This window comes from Camelus bactrianus, chromosome 17 (genome assembly GCF_048773025.1).
Source record: "Camelus bactrianus isolate YW-2024 breed Bactrian camel chromosome 17, ASM4877302v1, whole genome shotgun sequence".
Classification (NCBI taxonomy): Eukaryota; Metazoa; Chordata; class Mammalia; order Artiodactyla; family Camelidae; genus Camelus; species Camelus bactrianus.
This window is the reverse complement of record NC_133555.1, coordinates 6,778,690-6,804,851: the sequence shown is the minus strand read 5'-3', so window position 1 is coordinate 6,804,851 and position 26,162 is coordinate 6,778,690. Positions and strand designations below refer to the sequence as shown.

The window sequence follows — 26,162 nt, the reverse complement described above, 5'->3', positions numbered from 1 at the left end:
AACCAAACATCTCCCCAAGGAGCTCTGCTTTGGGTAGGGAATGGTATTTAGAAACCAAGATCTAGGCTCTAGGTCTGCTTATGACTGCAGGAGTGTCATAAAGCATTTCCAGGCTCTTGCAGAGGAGAGAGATAGACTCTGTATTTTTTTTTTCATGAGTTCACACTAGTATTTCCAATTCACGTTTAAGATGCAAGGTTTTCTTTACCCTCATTTATTTTATATTCACATTTCATTTTTCTTACAGTGAAAATCTTGTTCGGAGTAATATTAGTAATTAATATTTTAATGTGTCTGCCTTATCCTACAGTATACATAAAATAGTTTCAGATTTTTAACAGCAATACTACCGCTGACAATAAATCTACTACGTGAAATCTGAGATTTTTCTGCAGGGCTTTTTTCCTTCTGTTCTTTAGGTCCTCAGAATGTAAGACCTAAAAAACAGAACCAAAGGCTCAAGACGTATGATCAGAGGACCGAAAGTAGATCACTGGTTGTCTAGGGCTGGGGGCTGGGGTGTAGAGGGCGTAGGGAATGACTACAAGTAGGTACAGGGTACTTTTTAGGGATGATGAAAAATTTCTGAAATGAGATTATGGTGATGATGCACAAATCTATAAATACACTAGAAACTACGAAAATGGACACTTTAAAAATGGATGAGCCTCATGGTATGGAACTCAAAAGAGCTGTCAAAAAATGTATGACCAGAGCCCATGTTCAAAAGTTACTCTCTGCGTGGCTGTCAGGCTGATGCATAGCTTATTTGCTTCTATTTAGAGTCAATTTTATTTTTTTAGAAATCCTTTTTTTTTTTTAATTGCAATTTAGAAATACAAAGCATCCACCTGGTCCAAGAGTCAAAACCAGATAAAAAGCTGCTCACAGAGAAGCCCTCTTCTTTCCTTTCCCCCCACCCCCCACACCTCACAGTTCACTATTTTCATTTGTCTGTCCTGCTGTCTGTCTTTCTACAAAAATAAGCAAATATATGTGTACAATTTTTTTTATGTTCCCTCATTTCTTACACAAAAGGTAAGCAGCACACTATACTACTACGTAGACTTGTTCCTTCTCGTAACAGTAAATCCTAGAAATCCTTCATTGTCAGTCCATAAAGCTCTTCCTTGTGTGTGTGTGTGTGTTTTTTATGGCTGCAAAGTACTCTATGTTATGGATAAACCATAATTTAGTCAACCAGTCTCCAATGGATTGATATTCCCATCTTTTGCTGTTACAAATATTGCCACAACAAATAACCTTGTACATGTATTTTCTATTCGTGCGGGTGCGTCTCTGTGGTAGGTTCCTCAAAGTGGAATTGCCGGGTAAACACACAGATAGTTTCACCAGAAAAAGCCACATTCTCCTCCCCTGGGGCTGTACCCCTACCAGCAACACAGGAGAAGACTGTCTTTCCATAGTCCTGCCCATGGAATGCTGTCAGTCTTTACAATGTTTGCCAATTGCACAGGGGAAATGCTATCTCAGGAGAGCAGCTCTGTTCAGTTTAATGGGGGTTGAGTAGCCAGTTCCCCAGAAGGAGTTTCAGTGGGGACGTGAAAGGAAGCAGGCAGCAAGCTGACAGCTCCCTGAAGATACTGAGAGAGGTCTGCGCAATGAGCTTCTCTTCCTCCTCCTCTCAGAACGGCCCAGAGCAATCCAAGGCTAGCAAGCAATGAAGATGAGAACTGGAAATTCATACTGGGATCTCTTTACTCCACTCCCATGGGAAGAGAGTATGCTTTCCTGCCAGGGCTTCTGCTAGCCCCAACATACTTAGTGCAAATTAGAGAAAGGCATCCCCAGCCCTTTCCTTCCTGAACCAGGGCTTGCAGCTTCCAGTGCATGAGCCGAGTTCAGCTCCCTCCTGTCCTCGTGACCGAGCACCCTTGTTCAGTGCCCAGCCTGAACGACCATATGTGGCAGCCCAGGCACTGGTGTTCCACAGGTAATCTCTCAGATATTCTCATGGGAGGAGATGAGAATGCTTCCACTACAAGACTTTCTCATGGGGAAAGAAGAGAGAAAACATTAAAAAAAAAAATTCTTGCCTATACTGTTACAGCACTTCTCAAGTGGGAAGCACGCTGGTCCTTGTGATCTCTTCTTAATCCTGACAACAGCACCATGGGGAGGCATGGTTCCAGCACCATCACTCTGTCTTGCGAGAAAGCTGAGGCTCTAACAAATGAAACAACTTGCCACGTGGTCAAAAACAGACATCAGCAAGTCCCAGGTCTTGTAATTCCTGGGAGATACTCCTTCTTTGACCTGTGGTTTTCAATTCTATCTGACTGCCTGCCTGCCTTACCTGTCTATTATCTATCTATCTATCTATCTATCTATCTATCTATCTATCTATCTACCTATCAATCATCTTCCTTTCCTCCCTTTCTGTATCCCTTCTTCCTTTACAGTAGAATTCTAACCTTTTTTTTCCTTTTTCAAGAAAAAAGTTCCCATGGATGCTCAATATATAGAACAAAGCTGTCTTAGTTGAATTTAGGGAGAGGTCCATTTCCCTTTCTACCCCAGTAGCAGCCCTTGGGGCCCCTCTGAAGGATGCTAAGAGATGGAAAACTCTGCACTATATTAAGCTGTTTCTCTCCTATACTACGCATTACTCTTGTGGTCTCATGACCCAGAAGCACGAGGATTTTCTTCCCTCCATATAAGCGCCCCATGTTAAGCGTGGTTAACATATTGACTCCTCTCTCTCTCTGTCTCTCTCTCTCACACACACACACACACACACACCATTCATTCTTGCTCTTCCTCCTAGAAGGCACTCTGTCCTTAAAATGAGCCATCCAAGTACTCCTTCTTCCCAGCCCAAGCCTTCGGCTCTCTGCAAGGCTAGACAATTTTGTCTCCAGAAATGCAAGGAATTCCAGAGCTCCAGATGAGCAGGATGGTGCATGTGACTGATGGTTTCCTCTGGGAGGAGAATTAGAGCTAAAATTCCAGGCAAATCAGTGAGAAAGCTGTGTTCCCACTCTGCTAGCTAGTGTCCTTGGGGGCGGTAGAATAGAATCATTACCAAACAGCTGTGCCCGCAGCCTGCTCTCAGCCAGGTCGCCTGCGCACTGCCCAAGGACGGAAGGCAGGGCTGTACTCAGTTAGAGTGAACACACAGCAAGTGCTTAGGCCTCCAGGAGCACATGCTGCTGGGGCCTGCAGGTGGTCTCTCAAGGGCACTTCTCTGCCGCCATGATCCCCTGAGGCCCATCCTGAGACTCCACAACTTATCAACCCCTCCCAGTGTCTCCTGGTCACACCCCCACTTCCTGGGGAGGGAAATAAATCTCAGAAGGGCCAGGTCCAGAGTCTAGTATGTGTCAGACCCTCCACGCTGTGATCTCAGCCCCAAATCCAAACCTTATCTTGATCTGCCAGTGAAAGGGCCAGTGACTCCCTCTCCAGCCACCATGCCACGCACGGAGAGACCACAGGCAGCTCGGTCATCTTTACATACAGAGAGAACAGGGGACTGACTTGTGGGGAAAAACAGGGAGGCAGGGGACTGGTCTAGGAGGCAACAGTGAACCACAGCACTCCCCACACACAGCCGCTGACTCCTGCCCTGTCGTGATGCTTTCTCCTTCATTTTGCCAGATAACAGGAAGATCTCAAAACTTGAATGGTGAGTTTAAGATTTACTGACAGCAAACTATAGTAATAAAAATAATCTTCCCAACTAAAACCCTGGTTGACCTGTGTCAGAAGAAAAAGAAAGTGGGTTTAGGGATAATAAGCCAAGAACGGACTTCCAACATGGAACTCTTCCTAAGCTTAACGAAGAGAGGTCTGCGCTCCTGTTCACAGCCTTATGCAAGGAATGGAGACAAGAGCTTCACCCAGAGAGAGAAAGAAGGGGGCCAAGGAGGAAAAGACTCAGGTCTCTTTGAACAAGTGGCAAAGGACAGGCACCCTGCAGGCATTAAGGGTTTCAATTTTTAAAAATAAAAGGAAGGAAGGAAAAACACAATGTACTGGTTTGGAGAGAAAGTTCAATCACAAGTTAGAGCACATGGGCTGGGAGGAGAGGGCGAGAAGAGAAAGACAGAGCAGGGCCCACGTTTGGGCCACCTGGCTGCCGGAGGCTCTGGAAGACAGGCCAGGCAGAGGGAAGTTAGTTTCAGGTTCGGGGGAGGAGGGGCCCCTGAGGGTCAGCTGGGTCAGGAGCCCAAACCCAGGGCAGCTGGGTGGTGGATGTCAAGAAACAGAAAGCAATGAGTGAGAAATCTGGGTGCCCGCCAGCCCAGAGAAGCCAGAACAGATTTTTCTAAAAGAGACATCCCAGGAAGTATTCTTTTAGAATAAGCCTTGGAGGCTCAGGTGGAGCAAAAGGACAAGGCTGGCAAGAGGATGAGATTCATCCTGGAATGAGGATGAAGGGAGAGGAGCCAACTGCATACAAGTGAGGCAAAGAACAAAGCAGAGACGTTCTGGCAGCTGAGGTTAGGGTCAGGAGAACTCTGTGGTCCAAGACTTGTTAGGAGCAGAGAATTCTGGTTTGCCCATCAGTCCTGTTAGTCATTCAAGCAAGTGAGGGAAGGTGCTGATCTTAGAAATCACGATCAGGAAGGAAGAAAGCAGTGCTGTGGGGGCAGGGATTGGGCCTGGCTGAGTACTTACAAGGAAGAAAATACAAGGGCCTTCAGGGGCAGCCACCAGGCTGGGGGCGCCAGGCAGTGAGTGGACCCATGAGACTCCGGGAATTCTGTGTAATGGGATGAGCCCAGGAGGATGGAACCAGCAAAAGGTCCGGACCACGGCTCTGTTCATTTACAGTGAAGAGTTGGAGGAAATAAAGCCCTGGCTGGGCTGTCCGGTGTTGCCCAGAGGAGCTCAGGCAAATGATGAATGACATTCTTTGCAGATGCTGTTCCCTTGGTCTGGAATGCTCTTTCCCTGCTTCCCCTGACTTTTACTCTTCAAGCCTCAGCTGAGGCGTTTCCTCTTCCAGGAAGCCTTCCCAGGCTTTGCTCTTCTTGTTCCTCCCAAGTGGGGCTGGGGCTTCCATCCTCCCCAGTGCTTACTCCATCCTTGCACTGAGCACGCAGTCTGTTTACTAAACTGGCTCCCCCCAGCAGTGATCTTTTGTTCCTATCATATTTCCCAGCCCCAGTCCATTACCTGGTGCCGTGCAGGGCTCAACACAGGCTTGGGGAATGGATGAACAGATGTACGTGGACGAGGAACGGGGGCAGGGGAATTCTGGGGCTCTCGGATTCTACGTGCCCGACATGCTGGAGTGGACTCCAAAACTAAGCTCCCTAGGACCACAGGAGGCCACTGAGAGCCACATCCAGCCAAATCCTGCTCTCACACCCAGTTCCAAGCCAGAGGGCCAAGGGCTGCAAAGCTCCGTACTGGGGCTACAGTGGTGACCGTCTGGGGTCAATTGAATGCACCCTCCACCCTACAGTTAAACTTAGGATGGAACTAGGAGCCCAGGGAGAGGGTGAGTCTGCTCGGGAGGCAGCCCCTCCAGGGAAAGGCCGGTAACAAGTAGGAGAATTCTAGTTAAGTAGGGATCTTGAGACCAAGGGAGGCAAAACCAAACAAAGCACATTTTGGTGGTCACTTCATTTCTGATAAGCTTTTTTATGTTTGGCTAATCAAAGTGGGAACTAAGGAACCTCACTGAGGGCAGGGGGAGTATATGGGCTCCTCCTCCCAATGTGTAGCTTTGCAATAACACCACATGAAAAGGTAAGTATTAGGCAATTCTAAGCCACTCCACGTTATCTATTTTCTTCCAACTTTCCTAAAACACAGAAGCCTTTATAGACTCGCGTAATTATTCCAAGGCCCTCTTTCCCCCAACCACTGCAGAGCCCATGAGAGAAAGTCACCCCTGCGTGCTGGTAAATGCTCTTTGGAGGGAAAAAAGAAAAATCAAAGATCTCGGTGTTTGCCAATTTTTATGGTGTAAATACTCCCACCCTGGCTGATTTCGAGCCACCAAGGTGAAACCTCTGACTGTGAAGTTAGGAAGAGATGTTGCTACAAGCCGCCCCAGCACTGCTGGCTCCAAGACGTGCGTTAACACCCACCCTGTCCTCCTGTGGACAGAAGCTGGAGAAGCTCGCTCTGCACTTACCTCTCTCGAAGGAATTTTTGATGTCATTGACTTCAACCTGAGATCCTGGCACTCTGAAGATCCCTTGCTGCTGGAGTCCTAAAAGAAATAAACAATCAACAACAACAAAAAAAGACGGAGAACATGCATTGAGCTCATCAGACCACCAGGAACATCCCTGACTCTCTCCACTGCTGGTCTCTTTCTCCCACCATCCTTTGCAACAGTGTCATTCCCGATGACTGTCTCCTGGCAGAGGCCCCAAGGAGCCTTTGCGATGGATTCCAGCTGGCCAGAATGCCCAGACCCATCCTGCTTCACATGTCTAGGATCTCCTGTTTGGGTGATGCTATCAGCACTGGACCAGTGAATAACTTCTACTTTAACCCACAGGTCAGCTCAGTCAAACAACTGGGTGGTAAATTCTGCCTACCAAGTTCACCTACTGCAAGGGTGTCGAGTACCTTGGCCTGGGTTTACAAATGCCCTGAGTTTAACAGCCACAGAGATTTTGAACAAGAATAATTAATGCCACTTCCTCAACCATGCCCTCCCTACCCACCCCATCACAGGCATCTTCTTCCTTCAAGAAAAGCTAGAGTCGAGAGTGCATGCTGGCTTGGGATCAAGCACTCTGGGGGGAGATCAGCTTATTAAAGAAAGCAATCTCATTTCTGATGTGTTTCTGGGAGGCCGTAACAAAGAGGAGGCCCTGACACCTGACACAGCAGTGACGACAAAACAGCGACCTACAGAACTGAAGGAATCAGAGGGCCTCCCTCATCTGAAATGGGAATTAATGGGGGAGACTGGGATCTTTCCTCTGAGATTCAGTTTTTCTACAGAAAACAACCCTTACCATTATAATTTAGGAAAGCCTTTACCCTTAAAGGCAGGCTCTAGTCAAAGTTTGGTTTGTACACAGCATGTGCTCAGTAAACGTTGCTCATTTCTCTCATTAACCAACCCTGAATCTCTACCGTCTGTGTCTTTTATCCCAGCCTCCTGGCTCATTCCTGTCCAGTCGCGTTGGCCTTCCTGCCCGTGTTAGGCCTTTGAAAGTGTCATTCTCTCCGCCTGGGCTCATGGCCATCACCCCACGGAGATGCCTTCACTGCCTTAGCCAAAGCAGCCCTGCCCTCTCCAGCCACTCTCTATCCCCATTTAATGAGTTTCTTGGCATTATCACTATCTGAAATATTATTTCTCTGCTTGCTTACTTCTTTGCCCTTCTAATTGGTCACGTAAGCTATCTAGGACCAGCATCCTACCTGTCTTGCTCATGGCTATACTCCCGTTGTCAAAACCAGTGCCTGCTATGAGCTCCAGAAATATACTTCGGAGGAACAAATAAATGAATAGATGGAGGCACAAGGCAAGTGCTGGGGACACCATGGATGGAGCAAATCCCAGACACTGCATTTTCCCCATGGAGCTCACAACAGTCCAGCAGGACTAAGTGACTGGTCAGCTAGCGACATTCAGCACTCAAAGGGCCGATCTCTGCGGTGGGGTGGGAGCCAGGAAGGAACGAATCCGGTTCTCCCACATGCTGTCCCAGCTCCTCAGTCTTCCTAGTTCCTGGGTCTCCTCAGCACTACCTTCAGCCCTGCCGACACACGAGGCCCGACAGTAACACTCAGAACAGCAGCTGTTCCACGGGGCGAGTTCCCTCTCGGAAGCAGAGCAGCAACAGGAAAATCTTCCAAGATGAATCTGAATCTCATTTCTTAGGAGTACAGCCTGGCTGGCACCTGTTCTGAAAACACCACCCTGAGATCACGCTTACCGTACAAATTGATGTATCGGATGCAGCTCTCGACGACAAGCGGGATCGCTTGTCCTGAATCCTTGAGGAAAAAAAGTCATGAGTTGTATTGGGCTTGGCAACCACCACAGGAAAAAGACACTGCAAACTCGGTTATAAACTCAAGCCAGAATATTAGTACTGTCAGATTAGTAGGAAAACAAGCAAGGAACTGCTAATCTCAGTCTCCACCAATAGGTAAAGTAGAAAGTCTTCCGTTACTGCAGAAAAGGCATAGCTATGATAGTTTTAAAGAAATGCTCTGTCTTCCTACTCAGCTGGGGAGGAATCAGGGCTCAGAGGCCCGACAGGTACATCTGGGGAGGGGAGGGGGCCCACCGCGTGGAGGGGGCTGTAGGTCCTGATGCCAGAAAGAAGAACACACTATGGGGGAAGCAAGGCTGGCCCCAGAGGGCCTTCCAAGCTCTGCAGAGGGAAGACCATTTCTAAACTTAAAACTTAAAAACTCTCTTTAAAAGGAGCCACATTAAATTGCTAGCCTCCTGAGAAGGTGGGGAAGCAATGAGGCATACACAGTATGCTCTTGTAAAGGGACAGAGAAAAAAACCACGACTTTGGATACTTCAGCGCTCCTCCACACCCTACCCTGATGAACTACAGTCACAGAGAGGACAACAAAGTGGACTGTTTGCCAACAGGCAAGGTGGGCCCAGTGCTAGAAGTCAGGATTAAAAATAGGTTCCATCCAGTTGGATGGGGCTAACGGACCTTTCTAGTAAATACCTGGTTCCTGGTTCGAGCATTTCTTCTTCCTCTGATAACAAAAAATAAACAGGCAGCAGAGCAGGAGAAAAAGAAAAGATTATGCAGGAGTAAGATCAGTTAGAGTAAGCAGATCTTTCAGAGTCCGGGAAGGCCGAAATGCAGTGGCAGCCAGCAAAGGTCCGGGGGACGGCGTCCCTGCCGGTGGGGGGCGCCCTTCGGACACCACGGGGCAAAGGGGTCTCTTTCAGTCTTTGTCAAGTGCAGGAATGGTGTGTGCTGAACCCTTCCTCACCCCATGTCTAGCTTCTCCTCAACACAGGGGCTGTTTATTCACCAGCAGGCAAGAGCCCACCTAAGACCCCTTAAGGTTCGCCCAGCAGCCCACAGAAGGGAGGGACACACGCCCTCACATGTCTAGGGTAACGCAGTCCCCGCAAGTCAGCTCTGGAAACCTCGCTCTTAGTTCTGAGTGAACCAAGATCGTGTTTACCAGGTGCCCTCTGGAGAGAACGCAACGGGATCCACCTGGTTCCAAACTCCACGCAGCCTCCCCTGCTTTCCTACCACATACCTGGGGTAGCTTTTCCTAAGTAGCCACTTGGCTTCACTCTCCCTCTACAGGGTGCCCTCGCCCTGGCACTGAAAAAGCCTCAGGGAACCTAGAAGCTGACCAAGGCCTGGAGGAGGGAGGGCAGTGGAGTCAGATTGCCTTCGCGATCTTACAGGCAGAACCGGAGCTTCTGTTTTCCCGGGAGTCGCCCATTTTCAGGGGCGCACTCGCTGCCTCTTCCTTCTTCCTGGACGTGCAGCGGGTCAGGCTCTGGGGCGCTGCTGTGTCTCACCCCCTGGAGGAGGCCGCCCGACTGAGAAACCCAGGATGTGCCTCTTTTTTCAGCTGGTGTCATCTGTCCAGCCCCTGGCACCTCGACAACCGGAATTAGCCTAAGCCTACCCGCAGCCTAGGACGGCCGTGCCAGATGGTCAGACGGGGCTCCACGCGCACTCCTGGGGACGCTCACTGATAGCCAGCACTTCCACGGGGCTTGCTGTGCACCGGGCAGTGCTCGGGAAACACGGCGGGCGCTAGCTCATCCGATCCTCCTCACACGCTCATGAGGTGGGTAATGAACATTCTCATTTCACAGAAACAGGGCGAGGACTCCCCCCGCCCACACACACACACCTGCCTCCCCACCCACGAGGGAGGCCTGCTGGGCTTCAAAATTTATAATGATAAATTGACTGGGTTTCCTTCTGTTTGAGAGGGGAAAAAAGTTAAGGATTTTGTAAATCCATTCAGGTAGGGTCCTAGAAATTTATAAAAGTAACTCCAACAACATTTATCCATCATCCTTAACTTGGAGATGCATCCTTGTTCCCCTAAACCCTCAGAATCATGGAGTCTCAGTGATGTTATTTTATTGAAAAGCCTTTTGGAGGTCTGGCATTTCAAAGCTGGGGACGCAGCTCTGGAAGAATCCTCTTCTGGACAGTATGGGAGTCATAAGGGAAAATTAAATCCCGTTCACAGAGGTTGGAGGACTTGATATATTATACTGCCTTTCATTCTGAGAGTTAACAGTCCTTGAGAATGGGACCAGCGCTGCAGGTGACTTGTCTCCACGCTGTGAGCGCACAGTAGGTGCACAGAAGAGTTTGTTGAACTGCACTGATGATATGTGGTATAAGCACTCGGGACTACAAAGAAATGCAGTCGGATAACACACGTACTTTTTCTTCCTGTCAAACAGTCCCCTGGGAAGGCTGCGCTCTTACTCCAGCAATGTGTGGCTGCTCAGCGCTCTGGGGCGTCCCTCTTGGGGGCCTCTTTTCAGAGCCAGTCCCCTGGTTCCCACTGGAGCCCGTGCCTCCTGCCAGTTTGTGCCCCCGGTGGCTGCAAAGCTGGGCTCTAATTGGTGCTTTTCACTCCAAAGGCCGGGGCGTCCATGCTAATACAGAGTTTTGGCCCTGCTGCAGGCTCTCGGGAAGGCTAACCAGCTGCAGCAGTGGCGACGTATTTAGAGCAAGAATGTGGCTTCCCGAGGTGACCACCTGCAAGGGGCAAACGCTCACGTGGTTGGTGTGTTTGTCAGGGCAAGAAAACCAGGTTACTTGATGGCCGCACACTTTACGTCGGAGCTCTCCCTTCGGAGACTCTTTCACTAAACAGAACACCTGACCTTCAAGTCTTGTCAGGTAAGACCTCCTTCCAAGCGTCCTGACCGATCAATCATCCATTTCCAAAGAGCTGAGGAAACTCCAAAAGGAGTCCCCTCTCTGGTGAGGCCTCATTCACTCCGCTCCTCCTGTCGCGGGCTCCTCCGTCCTGCTCCCTTGGCTGTGTACCCTCTTTTCCTTTGCCGCCTGCTCACAGCTCTTCCTGCTCTGGGCTCTCACAGAACTTATTTCCGAGGGGCTGTCACTCAGGGCTCATCCTGGGGCATCTGACACATTCAGCGTTCTGTGTTGAAAACCTCCTGAGCCACACGTGAAGCTCCTTGAGGGCAGAGAGAATCTGCTTCAGTCCCCTGTCAGCTCTGGGGTGTGGCTTTTTCAAAAAGAAGGTCTTGACAGAGCCAGCAAGGAGGGAGGACGAAGAAAGGACGCGTGACACAGCCCCCTCCTCCCATGAGCTACTGGATGGCAAACTGCTCTCTCGGGGTCACCCCCAAACAGTGCCTCTTCCCCGATGCACCCAGAGGCTCCCCTCCTTTTGGGGTCCTCCATGCCTTCCTCTCTGAGGTCTCCTAACGCAGCCGCTACTGATTCCTGCCCCTGGCTGTCCCAACTTGCGCCCCACTGTTCCACTTTCCCTCTCCCCCACCATCCCTTCCCCAGAACTCAGCCCACAGGCAGAGACGGTCCTGGGCCCTGGCTGGTCTGCCTACCTCCTCCGACACCTGAGGCTGGCCCTCCCTGTCCTGCAAGTACTGTGCGCACCCTGCCTGAGGAGGGAGGATAGAGGGCTGGAGCAGGGGCAGCCTCCACCACCCCAAAAGTGTTAACTAAGCCTGGAAGCCTTGACTTCTCTACTTACTGATATGAGTCTTACTTCCTGCAGAAACCGTCTTCGTTAGATGGTGGTGGGCTCTCCAGTAACTGGGAGGGACCCTGCCCCTGTTCCCCTAAGTCATGTTAAGAATGCATCCCGCCTTCCTTAACTTTGTGCCCCACCTGCTGCCCTTGTCAACTCCACCAGCATCTTAACTTGCTCCGAGCCATTCTATCCAGCATGGCGGGATTCTGCACCCTTTGCAGCCAAGAAGCAAGAAAAGAAAGACTCACTGAGGTGAAAAGCCTTGTTTTGTTTAAGTTGTAAAGGGTTAACCTGGAATTTGAAAGGGACTACCTCAGCTCTTCTCCCTTCTGCCAAACTGCCTCACAACAAGCACAACTAGGTGGGAGGGTTGTCCCTCATTCAAATTGTACGTGTTTCCTTTGCTTGTATATTCTCAGCAGTACCCGTGGGGGTTTTCTTTGCGTCGCTTCCAGCCAGTCCCCTCTCGGGAGCCGTGAGTGTGACTCGAGGTAAGGGCGTCTCGCTAACTGTCCCTTGGGCTGGTTGGACTGCAGTTCCTGAAGCAGTGCAGTGTGGCTGGCAGGGACCACTGTGCCAGCAGGGGTTCAGCGCCACCCAGACTTCCCTGGCTTCCAGCACGATCGCATCTCACCCCCAGGGCTGGGAATCAAGGGAAGGCACTTAGGAGCAACTGGTCAGAGACAGAAGCAGCTCTAATGAGAAGCCCTCACTGAAGCTACAAGCAGTTGCCGTGAGGACCAGCTCGCCTCAGGCCTGGCTGAGAGCACAGATTCAAAGTTCCAGTCTGTCTGGTTGGTCATCAGTCAGTCGGTCTGTCAGGGTAGGGCTGTTGGCCAGGGGAGAGGTGGAGAGAGGCTGCCATTACATTGGGCACATTCTCGGACTCTGGTTCCCCAGCAAGTACCTTAATGAACGCTTCCATACAGCCGTTAAATAGTTTATGGCTACACACTGAGAGAGGCCTAGGTCTCCTCATTTTCTGTGGTTTAGGGGGAAGACAGGGGGGCCTAGGGGAAAACGGAACAAAAGAAATCAAGAAAGCAACCAAGGTAAACATATAACTGGGAAAGACGCTCTTATAACCCATGACTGGAGAACACAAAATGCAAACGGCAGGCCTGAACCCCCAGCGCATTGGTGTCCAATGCTCCATCTGAAGGCCTCTGGATGTTTAAGGGGGTCTTAATTCACCCACAGTGTCAGGCAGGAGCAAGGCTCACGTAATACAAATGCATTCTAAGTCATGGAGCGGGGGAACAGCACGCGTCCCGGAAACCACTGAAACTCCAATCAGAGGCTGTCATCCTGCAAAGCTGACCAGATGGAGGGGGAGTCAGGGGGAGAGATGTGATCTGTAGCCCAAGAAAGCAAGAGACTTTCAAAGATGATTGGAAGGGTTAATTTTCATTATTTTGGCTTAAATTCATCACCAAGTCTCAACTCCCAATGTATGAGGGCATTGATCTTCCCAGTGCCTCCTGGCATTTCGAATATACTCGACTCATCTTTATTCCATTGATCTAAGAGCCAGGCAATTAGTGTTCTCATTCTAGAGATGAGGAAACTAATGCCAGGTGGGAGGGGTCCCCGGGTGACCCAGATAATGATTATCTCCTGTCTTTTAGTCAAGTACACTTTCAATTAAAGTGCTTTCAAATCCGTTATTACACTTAACGTCTGCTCAACCCTTACGTATGGCCCCATTTTACAGAGGCCTAAACTGAGGCCTAGAGAGGGGAAATGGTAGAGCCAGGCCCCAAACCCAGGCCTCTTTGTCTCCAAGTCAAAGATTTTTCCCAGCGGGCCAGTCACGGAGCCTGACACTTTTTCATTTCTAGCCAAAGACTCACCCATCCCATTAACCCTTGCCAGCAGAGGACCCATGGGGCCAGGTTGAAAGTGTCTTGCTTGACTTTACGATCTCCATTCCCTGTGCTCCACTCTCGGCCACAGGGAGGGGCGACCAAACCACAGTTCACCAGCAACAGTGAAACAGCCACACACACTGGACCAGTCTCCAGAGTTGCTCACATGCATATACCTGTGCTGGCTTATTTGCTCATCTTTCACCACCCAAGGCGGCCTGACTCAATGCTGCCAGCCTTCCAGGGCAAAGGGCTTTCTGAGGTTAGAAGGAGGGCCCCTAACCCAGAGAGGCAGTTCATTTTCAAATGGCTTAGTTCACAATTTGAGAAGGACCAACTGGGGACCCAGTCTGGCACAGATAATGTCTGTGCATGATAAACACAGAGCTGGGGCCCCAAGTCTTGACTGATTTCTGTGAACAGGCAAGAAATCTTATGCGTTGTGGAGCCAGTCGAGGTGCTGAGACCCACACTGCCTCTGCTCACTGGCCTTGCTGTGTCTGTCCCCTTCAGCAGCCCCGCCATCTGGGGAACTCTGAGCGACTTCTCCTAGTTGTCTGAATACTGAGCAAATGCTGCAGGCTCCAGGACATGCATGGGCAAAGACACAGTGGAATCCAAATATCATGCCACCCAAACACTGGAACCAAAATAACAGCACAGACCAAAAATTTCAAAAGGAAACACCAGGCAAGATTATTTTGAGCCCATCTTGGATCTATGTCAATTTGGTTAGCTAAGTCCATGTCATTTCTTTTTCACAAGTTACTTATTTTGGGGGGAGGTGGTTCTGTGGGAGTGATATTTCTTACAATGGATCTGCTTTTGAATTTCCAAATGGCAAAAGGGAGTGAGTGCCAAAAGTGTGACACAGGGCCATGGGTTTTACATATAATAACTGGAGGAGAGCGGCTTCGCCACCTTGCTTCCACAGTGTTTTGGGTTTGTTTTTGAAGGTTCTCACACTGCATGATACCCTCACAACAACCCTGTGAGGTAGGCAGGAACTGTTAAACCTACTTTAAACATAAGGCAAATGAGCCCATGAGACGTTAAGAAACTTGCCCAAGGTCATGGGACTAGAATTCAGCTCTTCCTACTCCAGGTTCCAGGGTGAGTATAGAAATTGGGAAATTGATTTTCTCACAGAACAGCCATCAGTAACATTGAATAATCTATTAAACTCTCATGGCCAGCAAGAATAGAGACTTTTAATGCAGGCGTTGCACACTCAATACCAAAAAATCTAGGATGCCTTTAAAATTTTACTTCTTCAGGTAAGTCCTAAGGATTTTTTTAAGTTTACAAAATGGAATAAAGGGGAAATAGGATACTTTTTTCCCATTTCCAGAAAGCAAAGGACTGTTGGAATCACACGTGGATTTCTTTCTTTGTGTGGTGCTCTGTACACGGGGAAGAATCTCTGACAAGGAGACGTAGCTATCCCAACTTTGCATGACACCAAATCGATACCGACTTACTGAAGTGCTGGGTGGGGCACAAAGTGGGGAGCGGGGGGGCAGCTCAGCCAAGGAAAGTGGGGCAGCCTAAGCCTTCCATCTCTTCTGCTGCTCAGTTGCAGAGCAAAAAGGAAAGAGAGAGAGAGAGGCAGGGAAAACAGGAACCGAGAAAGCCACGGAGAGGAAGAAAGAGAAACCAGAGACCAATGCCCCCTTTCTGCCTTTCAACCAAGATGAAAATTAACACACATTAGCGACACAGGAATGGGCCTCAAAATTATTCTGTGACCAAAAGGATGGTGATTAAAAATTTTCCCTAGACAACCCAACAGATGTGGGCGTCAACATCCAAAATAGTGGCAACATTGTAGTTCAGTGGTGGTCAGGCTCTTGGAGGCTGTGTGTGGATGTGCACGGGGTTGCAGCTGTTTGGACAAAAAAAATCTCAAGTGATATCACTACTGATCCAGTCTTGGGGCCAGTCAACCTAGGTTAGGAGAGCCAGCCAGCGGTCTGAATAACCATAATCAAACCTCACGTTTGCGTCTGGCTTTGGCATTTCCGCACGCCTTTCACGTGTGTTATTGCATCTGGTCAGCCTAATCACAGGGTTATTCTGAATTCAGGCTATTCTAAGATAAGGTTCTTACGTGTGAGAAAAGGAAATATAATGTGATGCAGCCCATGTGCAAAATTGGTCCATCTACACAAGGCCAGCAGCAACTTGGCTGAGGGGGCCTGCCCAAGTGATCATCCAAAATGACACTGACCTTGGACAGGAAACCATGGGAGGTACAAAGTCATAGTACAGAAATAGCTCGCCCAGGGTGTTTAAGATTAATTTAAAAAACACTTCCAAGTTAGCAGTGTATCCCACAATAAGTTAAAAATGATTTTTGGAAGTAAGGGGAAGCTTTTCGTTCACTAAGAGTTGCCTCTGACCTTGGCCAAGGGCCAAAGTGCAGCTGGCCGGATCAGCAGCTTAGTGCAGTGTGCTCACGTGGGAGGTCTGCAGTCCACGCCTGGGTTTCCCAGGCCCCAGGCCAAAGGGGGTGTGGAAGGCAGCATCTCAGAGGGCTTTATTTTAAAAAAGCGAAGCCCCCCAACTTTTCTCTAAGGAAGACTGTGGGACCTCGCCAAGGGTTGGATTACAGATCTCTCCTACAATCTTCTGGAACCATCTTCTCCCACATGAGTTCTAGGAAGTAGGAGGAAGTGAGGGACGGCTCAATTCGTCATCTCCTATCTGTTTCACTATTTGCAGTCTTTGGTGTAAAGTGTGGCTTCCGTTGTTTTGGGACTATGAGAACGCCCTCTCGCCAGTAAACAAACAAACAAACAAACAAATAGGAATTTGTTTCTAAAAGATTCTTGGAAAGTAACCCTGCACATCTGGTGACCCATGTGCTGGAAGGGCCTCGCCTGGCATTATGAATCACCACTATGTTCCCAGACTGCCGGGGTCAAGAGGAACAGCTGCACAGGCTAGGCTTCTGGAGAGCTCTTAGTCTCCCCCACCCTGGGCCCAGCAAGCTAAAACCCCAGAGCTTTCCAAGGCACCTTCCAGCCAACTCCCTTCTGGATGAGGACGGAGTTGAGGGTTCATCCTCCCTCTTGCCAAGTAGGCCAGCTTTCCAGGAATCTGGGACACTGGGAAGAACTTGTGCGGAAAGGATGTCATCGAGTCCCCGGGCCCAGAATGAGGCAGAAGTAGCTCTCAGTGGTCACTGTGATGGTGGAAATGATGGGCCACTGGCTGAATTCATGCTGGGCAGTGGGACAGGCACTGCTGGGAACGCAGAAATGGATGGGCTCCGAGGAACCCCGGCAGCGACAGGGCTGCTTATGGATCTAAACTCTCTGAAAGCAGAGGAAAGGGCCAGCCCTGAAGGAAGCCCCTGAGCTATCAGCTGCTGAGTGAAAGTGTTCACTGGCTCTGGTCTGCTCAGGGAAAAGTGCAGAGAGTAATGTGGAGCGAGCTGGAGAGAAAGCAGAAGCTGCCCATTGTTACTTTCCCAGCAAGGGGCTCCACCATCCATCCATCCAAGCGCGGTGAGGTCCCAAGCCAGGTGTGGATATGCGCATGCGTATGCCCAGTGCTGTGCGATTCCAGCCAAATCCAAAGCCTGGGCAAACGGGACCCTAGCCTGCGCTCCCGCCTCGGCAGTTTGCTCAGCAGCCATATAACGGATGGGGAGACAGATCGACAGCTACCCGACACACTCTGGCTTCTACTGGGCGCCCTCAGCCACTCTGCAACATTTATTACCGCCCCGCCCTCCCACCTGATGGGCAGCGCGGAGGGAAAACACCCTCTTCCCACAGCAGCTCTGAAAACCCCCTCCCTGTTATCAGCCTGGGAGGGAGGGGGTGGCTCACCAGCCTAACGCGGCAAAAGTAGCCAAAAGAGCCTTGCCCTCCCGCTCAGCACCCTGCCACAGCACCCCGTGGGGACGCTGGTGAAGAGCTGTCCCGCTCCAAGAAGCCCCAGCTCCTCTGAGCTCCTAGCAGCGTCCTCCCGCCTCCCCGCCTCTCCTGCTCCTTCCACCTCCTCCCGCCCCCGCCTCTGGCAGCCGGTGAAGGAAAAGAAGACCCCGGCTCTTACCTGGTTGTGCCGCATTCTGCTCTCTCCCCTGAAAAGAAGAGTGTACATTGATATTTAATTGTTGGTTTTGTTTCTGCTTGTTTTTCATTCTGACCAGAGACCATTCATCTATTTCTAAAAACAAGAAGCAACTAACAGCTGAAGTGAATTATTTGCGAAATGGGAAATCTAATCTTGCCTCAGGTATGGTCTGTTGGGAAGAAGTGAGTTGTATTAAATCCTCAGTGCCTCCTATTTCCAGGGCGATGTTCATGTATATTTCTCTTGTTATTGCTCATACATATTTTTTCAGTGATTCTCAAACTACAGCCTGCTGACCACTGGCAACAGACCCTCCTGGGGCTCTTGTTAAAGATGCAGATTTCTTGGCTCTTTCCTGGATAAGAACCCAGGAATCTGCATTTTAATAAGCACTCCAGGTGCTCCCTTCTACACACACCCCAGCTCAAGAACTCACGCAGTGCTTTATGTCAACAAAGGTTTACTGAGTACCCATCATGCCTGGCACCGAAGGGTACCAGCCAGAAGACACCAGCTATTTCTCAACCTTGCTACGCCCCTATTCCCAGCCCTCCTGCCTTCATTCTCTGCTGAAGACCTATTTGCTTCCTTCACTGGAAAAGAAAACCAGTAAGACAGGGTCTCTGGATGCCTCCATGAGACCCACTCACCTGCTATCTCCTCTCCTGGTGCTCTGGAGGAAGCATCCTGCTTCTGCCAAAGCCCCAATCTTGTATTCCAGGTCCCGTGCCCTCTGCCCTTCTCAGGGGCTTTGTCTCTGCTACTGTCTCCCCTCTAGTATCACCAATCTCCTCTCTTCCGGATCATTCGGTCAGCACATCAACATGTACACTGGATACATTCAACCTGACTTTTAAGCCCCTTCTTGACCCCTTTTCTCCTCTAACTGCATCTCCATTTCTCAGCTTTCCTTTACAGCAAAATGTCCTGAAGGAGCTGTCCAGAGTCCCTGTCGCTCCCTCCCCTCGCCTCACTGCAGGGCTTCTGTCCTCACCACTCCACGGAGACTGCTCTGTGCGGCTGAACCCAGTGTCTGCTCTGCTCTTAACTGACTTTCAGCCCTCAGCACCACCTTAACTCAGTTAACCACTCCCTTCTGATGAAGCTTTCTAAAGATTTCGCCTCTTGATTTTCATGACTCTATTCACTTCCCAGGTGTCCTTCCTGCCCTACAGGCTGCTCCTCGGTTTCCCTTGTTGTCTCCTCCTCATTCTGCCCAAACTCTAACCTCGAAATGTCGGGATGCCCCAGGATGCAAACTGCATCTCCTCTTCTCTTCCGGCCCACCCTCTCTAGGTGACCTCAAATGCTTACTGATGACTCCCTACTCTTACCTCCGGATCTTACATTTCCCTGGAATTCCAGACTCATATCCACTGCCCTCTTTTTTTAACAGCTTTACTGAGGTATAATTTATGTATCATAAAAGTCACCCATTTAAAATGCATAATTCAATGATTTTTAGTAAATGTTCAAAGTTGGGCAACCGTCACCACAATTCAATTTTAGAAAGTTCCCTCACATAGAAAAGATCTCTTGTGCCAATTTATAGTCACACCCTCTTCCCACCTCCAGCCTGTGGCAATCACTAATCTCTATAGATTTGCTTATTCTCGGTATCTCATAAAAGTAAAATTGTGCAATATGTGGTCTTTTGCATCTGGCTTCTTCCACTGAGCATAATGCTTCTGAGGTTCATTCATAGCATGACTCAGTACTTCAGTCCTTTTATGGTACAGGAAGAGAACCTCAAAGCCAGTGCTGTCCCATGGACATATAATGCAAGCCACAATTTATAGTATGCACGTTACAAAAAGTAAAGAGAAACAGGTGGTATTAATTTAAATAATATATTGCATGCAACCTAATACGTCAAAAATATTTCAATTTGTATCAATATAAAAATATAATAATATATATACACATAAACACACACATGCATATATATACGTACAGTACTAATTCTTTGAAATGTGGTACTCATTTTACACTTCTCAGTTCAGACTAGCCACATTTCAAGTGTTCAACAGCCACATATGGCTGGTGGCTACCATACTGGACAGCACCGCTCTACACTCTAGAATCCCATCTAGCATTCACATGAAGGGACTTTATAAAATAAAGAACTGAGCCCTTATTTTTCTTTACAGAAAACAATGCTGATTGGGCTGGGGAGAAAAATGAGGGGAGGAAGAGAAGTCTGAAAATAAAACTTGGAGTGAATCAATACACAGTTCCTTAATTCCTGACCAAAGCCACAAGCAGTTACAAGAGTGACTGTAGTTGGTTGAACTAAAGCCAAAGCCAGAACAGAGAAAAGTAAAACAGGAAAATGTGTTCTGCTTAAACTGATTGTGTGTCTAAGGTCTGGGACAAATTCCTACCAGACATCAATTTGAGTTAAATTTTCATGTAGACCCAAGGCCCTGAGTTGGAGCAGATGGCAGCCCACGGAAAGGTCGGCTAATGGCCTTGGTGGACCATAAAGCACATTGTTTTCCTGAGGGGTGTAGTCAGCTGTGCAACTCTGACTTACAAAGGGGACCTAGGAAGAGGTTCCTGCTCCACTTCCTCTTGGTTCCAGAACTGCCGGCTCCACTATGTATTCACTAGGGTCCAGTCCCAGGGCCCTTCTTTTACTCCTGCCTCACCACATCGCTTCTCGCCTTCACATATGCTGTTCCCTTGGCCTCAACAGTCTTTCCCCAGTTTCTCATGACGCCTTCTCATCCTTCAGTCTCAGTTTAAATGTCACCTCTTCTCTGAGGCCTCTCTGATCACCCAACCTAAAGGTCCCCCATGCCTCCCCCTCCACCCCAATACACAACTGTTCTCTATCTCAGCCCAAATTTTCCATTCAAGGGCACTTATCACAGCTGTAATTCTTTACTCAAGAGCTTGTTTCCTGTTTGAGGTCTCTCCTCCCCATGAGGGCAGGAACCTTGTCTGTCTTGTTTACCCTGTACCCTCAGTCCTGGCCAAGTACAGAGCCTGCGCTTTTGGATGGATGGGTGGACAGATGAATGGACAGAAAGGGGCCAGGAGGGAAGAAAGGGGTAGGTAGTAACCAAACAGCCTAGGTCCTGGAGTGCAACATCAGAACACACTCAAGACAGACTTTCCTCTGGCAGCAAATCAAATACATTCTCCTCCAGCTTTTGACTCACTTTCCAGCTCTCAAAATTCCTTTACCAACACCTTTTGGAATATGGTATTTCAACTTCTAACAAACATCAAAAATCAGAAACACTCTGCCCTTTACCTTTCAAGACCTGTTGAGATTTAAAATACATATTTTATAGTTGGTGGCTCAGTCATTTTCTAGAAGGTCAGACTGTCTGGTCCTCGCAGACATTCGGCTCTGCAATGGGCTATTAAATCTTGGCCTGAAAAGGTTATGTCTCATCCCTTTGGAGACAATGAACCATTCATCCTTGAGGGCCTGGAGTAAATTGAAAAACCACCCGCATCTTAGGTGTCAACCCTAGAGCTTACCGACTACCCAGAGCAATAAAAAAGTCAGACATCTAAGACTGAGACGATAAACTAAGATTTCTCTGGCCAATAAAATGACCTAGCAACAACCAAGGGCATACAAGGGTGTGTGCTCTTCTTTCCAAGACGTGGCAGTGACATTTGTAACAAGGAATACCACTTTGCAGGGCCCTAAGCTTTCTGACTTGTGTGTCTGGGGTCAATCACATTCCATTTCGCTTCTAAGTGAAAGCGACCTGGAACATCTAGTGCTTCCTCTAACTTGTGACTTCTCTGAGGCATGCTGTCAAAAGAGTACTTGAGAGAAACTAAGGCACTAGATGATATTTCATTTCATTGAAAAAAAAATTTTGTACCTTCTTAGTCAAAATATTCTGCTTAGCTCCATATTTCTCACTTGTTTTCAAAATGAGCAGATTATCCTTCCCAACACAAAAGAGTTCTCAGATGACATTAAAAAAAAAAAAGCCATTGATGCAGATGTCACCCTAACCTAGCCCCCGTCTTAGAAGAGCTTTTGACTTAAAGGAAGAGTTAACATGTCCAGGCAGAGGAATCATCTGAAGACCCCTCAGAAGAATGAATAAGAAGATCTGAGCTCTCTTTGGCCTGCTCAGTTTTTTCATGCCCTACTTGCCCAATGGGCAAGAGCTTTATCAAACTAAGTGCAAATTCCCTCTACCAGCTAATGCCCTAGGAATCCACATACACCTTCATCAGGAGATACAAAAATGCCTGAAGATTGTTCTCAGCTTCAGTTTTTTCAGTAATGCAGTAACTTACTGATTTTAGTTAACAATAATGGATCAGTCTTCATTCACTGTGACAAATACACCATAGCGGTGTAAAATGAAGACATTACTGGTAAGGGAAATTGGATGTGGAGTATACGGGAACTCTGTACCATCTTTGCAACTTTTCTATAAGTATAAAACTATTCTAAAGCAAAAACATTTATTAAAAACAAAAAACAAAAAACAAAACCTCCCCAGAATTGATGAGTCTAACAAGATGCATGCCAGTTATCAAAAGCAGCACAGTGGGCTTTTCCACTGCCGGCTGACGAGGTAACAGGACGACGGTAATTCTCCCAGACGGCTCTTTCTTAGCTGCCCTCATACTTCTGAAGCTGCGTCTTCCTGCAGTTTTGTTGTTTTTGTTGCTATTCAGCTCAAAACTCAGAAGAAGGACTCGTTAATCACATCTCAGAGCAAGGTGTGGCTGAAGGCTAAATAAACTTGGAAGACCAAGTGGGTCAGGAGCTCCGCCAACCAAAACTGATGATGATTATGATTTCATTAAGGCCATTCAGGCAAGGGCGGTAATAAAGGTTGCATCGGATAGCACTCCTGGGGGAGCTGGAGAGAAGCGCTTCCTCATCTGGGATCTTATTTTTTAAAACAATATCTTGTTTTCTAAATCCAGGGCACCTGATTTTGAAAATACAAGTAGCCAGCAACTCACACGGACCTGCCTTTTGTTACGTGGCCCATGAGAAACAGCCCCCAGTCCCCCAGCCCACAAACATAGAAACTGATTCTGGGAGTGGCGGAAGCTGTCCCCATTGGCACACTCACTCTAGGACTTCCTGTCTTTTCCCTCTCCCTCTCTCCTTGCTGTTTTGGTTCCCTCTATGTTCCCGACACTACTCCATGGCTCCCTTCTCCTGGTCCAGTAATGAAATGTCAGGATGTGCAGAATGTAGGGGGCCGGAGGGTGAGGGTGGGGATAAAAAAAATGCTCGTTGCAACTCACTCCTCCCCACCCTCCCTCAGTCAATGAGTTTTGATAAATGTAAAGACCCATGTATAAACACCACCCAAATCAGGATATAGAACATTTCCATCACCCCCTAAAGTTCCCCAGCTCTCACCAGCTAGAACACACAAAACTAGTCTATGGTGACAGAAATCAGGTCAGTGGTGGCTTGAGGTGGAGGATGCGGGGACTGACTATAAAGAGGCACAAGCGAACTTCTGGCTGACGGGGAGGCTCTGTACCTTGACTTGATGGTGGTTATATCTGGCCGTACGTTTGTCAAAAGTGATTTCCACATGTAAAATGGGTGCATTTTATGGTATATCCATTATATGTCAATAAAGTTGATTGAAAACATTCCATTGGTCTTAAAGCCCTGGCTATTCCTCAAGCCCTAACTGTCATCTGCCTTGAAGCCTTCCCAGCTTTCCTGGGTCCATGGTGAAACCTGCCTCCCGTGACTCACGGTCCTCAGAATCCAAACTGTTCTCCTGGCAACTCACTCAGTATTTCTGTGTGACAGTGTTACTGCTAGTTAATTCTTTATGAATTCATAGGTTGTCTCCCAGCTAGACCGTAAGTGCCTTGGGGCTGTGAAATGGTTTCATTTCTCACCAGTTCCTCTAAAGCATGGGGCTCACAAATGCCACGCACCCCTTGACAGCTGCCGAGTGGACTGGCTCAGGATTTGTGTGGCCAGGGCATGGCCACTAGAATGTGCACCCCCAAGGAGAGGAGAGTGAGCCATAGAAGGGCGAGGATACCCGCCAGCCAGGGAACGCCAGCCCCATACCCCATCTCGTCCAGTCACATTCCTCCGTCCCCAAAACACTCCTGGATGGTCTAGACTGCTTCCAGCTGTCATCTCAGGATCTACTGGCATCTTCACCTTGGAAATTCCCTTCATCACTCTCGTATTGGCCACTATTTCCCAGACCCCATGTGCCTACTCTGGTTGAAGATATGATGCTGTTGGGGGTGAGGGGCATGACCAATGACAAGAAGTAGGTGAACAAATAATAAACAGGATGATTTCACATGGTGATGAGTGAGACGAAGAAAATCAAACAGAGTGTTGGGACAGAGGTGGTGATTCCCTGAGGCTGGGGGGCAGGGAGAGCCTCCCTGAGGAAGTGATATCTGTGCTGACAGCTGAAGGATAAGGCGGCATCCACACAAAGACATGGGGGAGAGCATTCCAGGCAGAGGGAACAGCAGATGCAGAGGTCCTGGGGCAGGGAGAAGCTGGACAAGCTCTGAAGTGCAGAAAGGAGCTCAGTGCGGCTGGAGTACAGTAAGGAGTGGAGGATGGGTAGCTGAGGTCAGGGAAGGAGGTCAACTGGCCTCAGGCCTCATGTGCCATGGGAGCGCTGGGATTTTATCCAACTGTCCTTGGAAGACTTTGGGGAGTTTTAAGCCTAGTCCCCACGTCCCTCAAGGACCAAACTCTGACTTAAACACATATGGATTCTCCTTCTTGAACCTAGAATCCTGGCCAGGCACTCCAATGGTATTCCTGGCAAATAGGATCGACTAAAAATCATCAGTGGGGACCCTTGTGCCCTGAGTCCCACCCCCTACCTATTGAGGACCTCTCATCACCTTACCTGGGACCCTCCCCACAAGCTAAACTACAACTTGTGCTGGCCCCGTATTTTCTACAGCCAGGCTGGACCCCCTCAGCATCTGCACCACGGCCGTTTTCCCAGCCTCATCCTGGTGGGGGCTCCAGTACCAGGCCTCATTCCACCAAGTGCCCAGGATCTCCCTTTGGCCACAGCAAAACCCAGCGGGGAAGACAGCCCCCCTCGCCTGCTTCCACCACCTGACTCACCTTCGCCCAGAGTCTGCTTGAGTAAGTCGTGCTTGGCCTGCAGCTTAGTGATGAGGTTACTGCCGTTCACATATTCTTTAAATTTCTGGAAGACACAAGTCACAAAGACATTACAAATAGCAGGGCTGAGTCCTGCCATCTCTGCCTCCGGAACGCACCTCCGAGGCGGGAGGCCACCCTGAAGGATGCCGGCGTGGGGAAAGGTCAAAGGGGAGAGGGTATCCCTGCATCTGCTCCAGCAGGTCCCCAGCTCTGCCGAGTGTGACCGGCCAGTCCATTCAGGCCTTTCAGGTCAGTTTTGGGAACACAAAGAAAGCCCAGGGGATGGCGTGGTGAGAGGCGCTTCCGTCAGGGGAGCTGTGGGAGCCTCGGAGCAAGTCTCACTCATCTGCTGCGCTCTGGAGGAGGAAGGGCTCTGCAGGCCCCCAGAGGCATTCCTAGTAAAAGAACCCAACTGGACTGGGGGGAGATGATTTTCTTCTTTTTACAGATGAGACAGGTCAAACTGGCACAGGGAATGATTTGCCCAGGGTCCCTGGGACTCCAGGCTGCCTCTGGTTCAGGGACCTGGCCAAGAACAATGCGCTTCAGAGCAGCGCCTGGGGCCGCCCAGAACAGAAACATCTACCTGCCCCCAGGTCAGCCTAGCCTCGGCCACGCCGCAGCACAGGTACCAGCTTTCCTTGGCCCTGCCCACCCCGCATCACCCAAACACAGGCCTGGAGCCCTCTCTGCCAGACTGTGAGCCGCTGTAGGTGCTGCCCCCGTAGCTTTCTGGATCCCCAGTGCCCACAGCTGTGCTGGCAAATAGCAGTGCTGAGAATTTCAGCTGAATCCCTGACCCAGTGGGACTGACATAGCAGAGCAGGAGAGAGACAATAAACTAACAAAAACATAAGCAAAAGACACAATGGGTCAATGATGGTGAATGCCAGGGATGAAAACAAGGCAGGAACAAGGGACGGGAGTTGGGGCAGACCTCACTGCAGAAGTGACATTAGAGCCAGGCCTGAAGGAGGTGAGGAAGGGGCCGGGGGCAGGGGGTGTCTACAGAATTCAATTACAAAAGCCCTAAGAATGAAGGCATGGGGACGGATGTGACTGCTCCAAATCTACCAGCTGGTTTTTCACAAAAAAATCCTTTCTATGCCCTACCTAGAAGACTCAGAAAGGACACAGAGAAGCAGAGAAGTGAGCCTCGACGGCTAAGGACATCTGAACATCACCAGCTTCCCAGTGAAGACAGATGCAGGGGCCCATGGAGTGGAGGCTTACATGTGGCCCTGATAAGACTGAGGTCACCTCACCCTGGTCCCACCCTGATAAGTGTCTGGGAGGTTGTGGTGTCCCATCTCCTTGGCCACGGTCCCTCTTAGCTCCTAGGACCTTGTCCCTTGGTTGTTAAGAACCGCCCCACCTTGCATCTGCAAAACACATGAAAGTTTTCAAACACGAAC

At 49.2% G+C, this 26,162-nt stretch overlaps 1 protein-coding gene across 5 annotated transcripts in view; it reads right to left on the bottom strand.

Annotated features, from left to right (window-relative positions):
* SRGAP3 (SLIT-ROBO Rho GTPase activating protein 3) overlaps positions 1 to 26,162 on the bottom strand; it is a 288,661-nt gene that overhangs the window by 27,998 nt on the left and 234,501 nt on the right. For 4 of the 5 annotated variants that reach the window (XM_074344421.1, XM_074344420.1, XM_074344422.1 and 1 more), the window contains 5 exons: positions 24,706 to 24,790; positions 17,598 to 17,625; positions 12,572 to 12,674; positions 7,884 to 7,944; positions 6,116 to 6,193 (listed from right to left, as the gene is read on the bottom strand). In XM_074344421.1, coding sequence (XP_074200522.1) covers positions 6,116 to 6,193; positions 7,884 to 7,944; positions 12,572 to 12,674; positions 17,598 to 17,625; positions 24,706 to 24,790 — 355 coding nt within the window. The remainder of the gene's footprint in view (positions 1 to 6,115; positions 6,194 to 7,883; positions 7,945 to 12,571; positions 12,675 to 17,597; positions 17,626 to 24,705; positions 24,791 to 26,162) is intronic. The other variant, XR_012499859.1, reaches the window with a different exon arrangement.